Below are 5993 nucleotides of genomic sequence, written 5' to 3' on the forward strand. Positions count from 1 at the left end.
TTGCTCTGAGACTCATCCAAACTGTTGTATGTAGCGAGAACACCTTCCATTTATTAAAAAGAAAGATGATACTCAAAACCAACCACATCTTTTTGAAAATATTTTTTAGTTATACATGAGCACAATATCCTTATTTTGTTTATTTATTTTTATGTGGTGCTGAGGATCAAACCCAGTGCCTCACATGTGCAAGCAAGTGGTCTGTCACTGAGCCACAACCCCAGCCCACCATCACATCTTATTTGACCATGTTTTTCTATGTGTTGCTGTTCATCTAGAAGATCTGCATGGTGGAAATGGAAGGTCTAGCATGTTATGTAAAATCTCTTGCCAAGTCCACCTTCAGCAATTTATTTCTGCTTTTTTAAATTGCCTAGACTTAGCAAATGATGGGGAAAATGATAATAATACAGATCAAACTGAAGAATGTCTTGTCTGTGACCATGACATTATGATCACCATGAGTAAGGATGCTCCAACATACTGCCTCGTTGTTTTACCTTCACCTTAAGATAAATGAGAATCTCAGCCAACATTTATGTGGGAACTACATTTGTTCATCAGATGCTGTCACAGCTCAGGCACAAACATACAAATATAAATACAAATGCTTCCGGGTCCTTTCCTGGATAGCCAGTTGCTACACATTTATCAGCACAACACTGCTTTGAAACAGCAGGAGGCAGGTCACAGCCTGTCTACACTACATGGAAGCACAACGCTTGTCCTGGCTGGTCAGGGTGAGCACCAACTCAGGGAGGGTGCCTGAGGCCAGGACACCATGAGGTCAAGGGAGCCCAGAATGGTGAGAGACAGGCTCCTTGGTCCTGGAGGGATGGGAGGACACAAACTGGAGACCACCCTGCAGAGGCAACATTGACACAGATTGGGCAGTCTTTCTCTCTGCACGACCTGGCATTGAGCGCCCTCTGACTGAGTCAGCAGTAAGGCCAGCATTCCAAGGGCACCACCTGCTGGTTCAGGCTACCCACTTGGAGCCCAGCCAACAGATAAAAGGGACAAACTGTCTGGTCGGCAGTTCTGGGAGACCCTGTACCCCCTACTCCTTCAGCTTCTCTGAGGCCTGGCCCCGCCCGCCCAGCCCTGGCTTTGCAACACTCCCTCAGGCACAGCTCTGATCAGAAAGCTTGGCTGTGACAAGACCCGGTTACTGAGCCCACTCCCAAACTAGCCACTGCAGGGCTTCCCCTTACTACATCCCTCCCCTGTCCCCACCATTTTGTCCCTAACCAGACTGATGACTCTCCTTCCACATCCCTAACCCTTCTACTTCTCTGTCTCTTATTTACTGTCACCCTCCCCATACCTACTCTAGTTTCATTCTCCACATAGCAGCCTGAGAGATACTGAAAACTACACATAAATCAGATCCTGCCCTCTCCTGCCTACAACCATCTGTAGCTCACCCTTACCATCAGGCTCAGTTCCAGCCAGGCCATGAGGACCATCTGGTGTGGCTGCTGCCTCTGTTCTGTCCTTATCATCCTGCCACCTTGCATACTGCAGAAGTCCTAGACTTTTTGACCTACTTAGGGTTCCCCAAACGGGCCTGGCTGGCTCAAGGCTGGAGGCTTTGCTTGTGAGAGTCACTCTTAGATGTGGCCACTCCACCCCTTCTTACCTATCCCAGCGTTTGGGTGACAGGTCTCTCCTTGTCCACCTCCTTGCAAGATGGGAGTGCCTCAGGGTGGGGCTCCAGAGACAGATTAACCAGCAACCCAAAGCCCAGCTGAGTTGGCTAGTGAGGTGCCCTCCTAGCCTTCCTAGGGCTGCGCCTCTAGAAGTGGGGCCCAGGATATGTTCCTTTCTAGGTAGTGCCCCCTGTGCTGGCTACCTACCCCTCTTCCATGCCTCAGGTCAGTTTTACAACATAACCTCCTCTGTGCACCCCTTTCCCGCATGCTTCCGTGGACTTCCTGTGGCGCAGCATGTACATGTACTATGCCTGCATGTGGATAGGAGGCACCTCCCTTCTCCCAGTGAGTGCTGGACTGGGCTTTGCATCCTGATAGGTGCCAATTCTCTAGGCTCAGATCCCCCTTCCATCTCCCTTCCTGGCACATATTGAAGCTGCTCAACCCAAGACCCTGTTCGTTCATTTCTTAGACCTCCGGGGCAACAATACAGAGAGGCATACTCAAGGTGACATTAAGACAAGCCAGGAAGGCAGCCAGTGGCTCAGGGTCAGTAGCGCATGGATTCTGACATCCCCACAGGGACAGACCACAGTGGGGCAAGCTGGGGGCTCTTCTCTGGCAGGCACAGCTCCCTGCCTGCCCTCTAGACAGGATGATGGGAGGCCTAGGCAGGGAGCCTGGCCTCAAGGTCTGGCCAGTAAGTCAGCAGGTAAGTAGTTAGTGATGTTTATTGAGAAACAGGGGAAGAATGGAATCCCCAAAGCTGCCAACGGCAAGAGCGTGCAGGCCACCAAGAGGGTGTATAGGCCTAGAGGTGGGCTTAAAGGCTCTTGGGCTCTATGGTCAACCAGGCCTGGGGTCACCCAGCTAAGAACTAGGATAAGGGGCAGCAAATCTCCCTGGTGAGGACCAGCTCCAGGCCACAGAGCCTGGATGAACTGGTGAGGTAGAATCAGGCCTCAATGCTTGGGCCATCAGGGGGTGTGTACATGGGCTCAATGTGGGCCCAACTGCGGGCCTGCTCATCTGCCCAGGCGAGTAGCTCAGCAGCACGATGCAGGAAGATGAGGAGCAGGGTGTGTACATCGCCCTCAGCTGAGTGGGCTGCATTTGGCTCAGCATTGAAATAGCGGTGGAAGAGGCTGCCCAAGCTGTACCCCTTGCGGCCTTGAGCCCGGGTGCTGTGGCTGTGGGCACGGTCCAGGCCCCGCAATGCTGGCAGTGTATCCAGGCAGACAGTGTCCCGGGGTAGGTGAGCACCTAGGCGTTGAAGCTCTGTACAGAGCAGAGGGAAGTCGTAGTCAAACCCATTGTGGGCCACAAGGCAAATAGGGCCCTCCTGGCGGCTCAGGAAGGCCTGCAGCGTCCGCACCACAGCACCATCAAAGCCAGCCTTCCGGCACTGCGCCAGGCCCTCACTGCTCAGGCCCGTAATCTCGCTGGCCTTTGCAGTGAAGGGGCGCTCTGGACACATGCACAATGTGAGCTTGTCCAGGATACGGGGCAGCATGGGGGTGCCAGACTCATCACGCTCAGGGTTCTCCAGGGAGGAACGGTGAACAGCGAAGAGGGATATCTCAGCGATCTCTGGATCCACATTGGGGAGCCCAGTGGCTTCCAGGTCCAAGAAGACAAAGGTCTCAGCCCGGGTTGGCTCAGACATGGTGATGTTTTCACAGGGGCAGTGAGGCCTAGAGCTGCCAGAGTAAGAGGCATAAATCTGAATGCTAAAGAGATGGGGACACCTGGGCCCTGTTACCCACAGCCATCTCTCTGGTCAAAGTTCTGACCCCATTAGGTTTCACTTCCTTGCTACCCCCACTCCAGTTCACAGAGGTTTGGCTCTAGAAGTGATATCTAAAGCCTACATCCAAGGAGACTTTGAATGGGCCTCTACAGGGCTGGGACCCAGTGATCAGGACCTGTTAACTTCTATCCAGGAAGGGGCCTGCTAGGGACCCATCCCCCTTTATCCCTCACATCTCTCCCTAGCCAGCCACACTTCCTACCACCTAACAGAGGAAAGGGAAGGCCTACAGAGCCCAGATCCTAGTCCCAAGCCCTCCCTCTGCCTTTTGCTGCCAGGCCATTGTCTAGCCGCAGTTCCCTTCAGGGACATTGGGAGGCAGATATAGCCCAGGAATGGCACTTTGGCCACTTCGTAGATACCAAGACTGGGAGAAGACACCCAAGAAAGCCCACACAGTGGTCCTAGCCTTCCTCCTCCAATATTAGCTCTAAACAGGCCTCTGCCTGCCTCCTGGCTCCCAGAGGCAGTCCTCGCCAACCCCACCACACTGGCTTACCTGGGGCAGGCGCTGGCCGGCTTCCTAGGCTGCAGGACGGGACACCTGTCTCCACACAGGCTGCTCGAGGCAGCCTTTAATCAGTAGCTGTGGCCCGCCCCCAGCAGCTTGTTGGGCAACCAGGAGGCCTGAGGCCACAGGACTTGTGTGGCCGGCTCGCTTGCCACCCCCTCTCAAGCTCACCACCACTGGGAAACACGCCCCATGTTTACAGATTGGGAAGCAGGCTCTGGCCACACGCAGGCTTCCGGTGAGTTAAGAATGCTGCCATAGGCTGCAGAAACATGTCCTCACAGGTACAAGGAAGCTGGAGCGGGGCAGGAGGCTGTGCCCTCTACTTAGTCCTGCCTATGAGTCTGATGAGGGTCAGGCTGCAGCTATCAGGTCCGGCAGACCCAAGTTTGATGCCAAACCCCATGATGAACATGTCACACAGACTTGTCACCTTCTCCAGGCCTTGGTTTCCCCATCACTGGGGACCAGGCTGTCCTAATGTGACCTCAACAGTGAAACAGGCACCCACATGTCTCACTTGGCCTATGAAGAAGGAGGGGTGCTAAGAACAGGCTTGGGTCACCCTAATGACCAGGGGTGGCCTCAGGGATGTGCCCAGTATAGACACTGCCTAGCTTTTGCTCACCTACCTTGTGGGTTCATCTTCCATCAGGAAGGGGAGTGGGATGTTTATCTGCTCCAGGTTGAAATGACCCATGATGTCTAACAAGCATTGAGCAGAGGCTGTCAAGGAGGGAAGAGGTGAGGCAGGAGCAACTCTGCTGGGCTGGAGAAGTGGTTGGGCCTGGCCCAGCAAGCCCCATGGGCTGGGCTGTGCCTGTACAGATTCTTCCACTTATAGGAACACGCAACATGGGGGGTGGTAGGGGTTAGGTGGCCCCAGGATCACAGAATAGGAGTAAAGCCCAGCTCCTGGGACCCCTTTTCCACCTGGCTCCTGATGAAGGGCACCGTCAAGATGGGAGGATGGCCAGAGAACCATCCCTGGTCCAGGAAGCATGTAGAATCCCAAGAACCTCATTCCAGAACACAACATGCCAGCATTTGGCAGTGGACACACTACAGGTCCAATCTCCTGCTAGGGGAATAGGGAGGGCATCAGGATGCTGCTCTCTGCCCAGTGCAAACCCTCATGTGTCCTTCGACCTGCAAGGCAGTCAGTTCACCCGGACAGTGGTGAGCACGGGTCTGCCTGTCCCCCCACAGCAGCAATCTAGGGGCCACCCCAGGTGATAGCAGGAGGGGGCCTGGTGCCTAGTTCCCTGGTGCTTCCTTGCCTCAAGTGCCCATAGGAGAACTTGGGAGAGTAAAGGTGACGGTGCAGGGAGTTGAGTAGGCAGAGCAGCCTCAGGCAGGAGGGAGCCCCCTCCCTCAGGCCCCACCAGTCCTTCCTGTTCCCATGCTCAAAGGGAGGGAGGTGTCTGTGACAGGCACACTGCTCAGAGAGATACTGGGTCATCTTGGGAAGCCCAGAGAGCAGCTTCCTGGACAACCAGTCAGGCCACATCAAGAATTCCCCAATAGATGCTGAGCACCCTGGGAGGAAGGAATAGACAAGCTGTCTCCCAGGCGCATGATGAGGGCTCCTGAGGGGCTATGAGAAGTGCTCACACAGGAATGGGGACAGGCCAGGGGTGGCAGGGAGAGGGGTGCATGCATGGTGAGTGGAGGCCTTGGCTGGGCACAGCCAAACTTAACCAGGCAATGACAGGAAGGAGTGAAGGCAACAGGCGAGGGGCAGGGCCCACGCCCACCAGGCATAGCCAAGTTTAAGCAGGTAATGATAGGAAGGAGTAGAGGCAGGGCCCAGGCCCACCAGGACAGCAGACCCCAGACCTGTGATACTAGGGACAGGAAGGGAGCTCAGTAGCCCAGGCCAGAGGGGAGACAAGGGACCCAAATGGCAGAAGCAAAGAGCAGGCTGGAGGCAACTTCTTAAGAGTCTGAGGTTTCCTTTCTTTGTAGCTCAAACAGCCCTGGCCCTCTCTGCCCTCCCACCCACCCTCCAAAGAAG

General features: G+C 54.8%; 1 protein-coding gene across 1 annotated transcript; it reads right to left on the reverse strand.

Moving 5' to 3' along the window:
* Positions 1-2478: 2478 nt before the first annotated feature.
* TREX2 (three prime repair exonuclease 2) lies at positions 2479-3329 on the reverse strand. Its single transcript, XM_081277961.1, has one exon. It carries the CDS (start codon positions 3319-3321, stop codon positions 2611-2613), a length of 711 nt encoding a protein of 236 aa, XP_081134087.1. The 5' UTR covers positions 3322-3329; the 3' UTR covers positions 2479-2610.
* Between the last annotated feature and the right edge of the window lie 2664 nt (positions 3330-5993).

Source organism: Spermophilus citellus (genome assembly GCF_964194105.1).
Source record: "Spermophilus citellus genome assembly, chromosome: X".
NCBI lineage: Eukaryota > Metazoa > Chordata > Mammalia > Rodentia > Sciuridae > Spermophilus > Spermophilus citellus.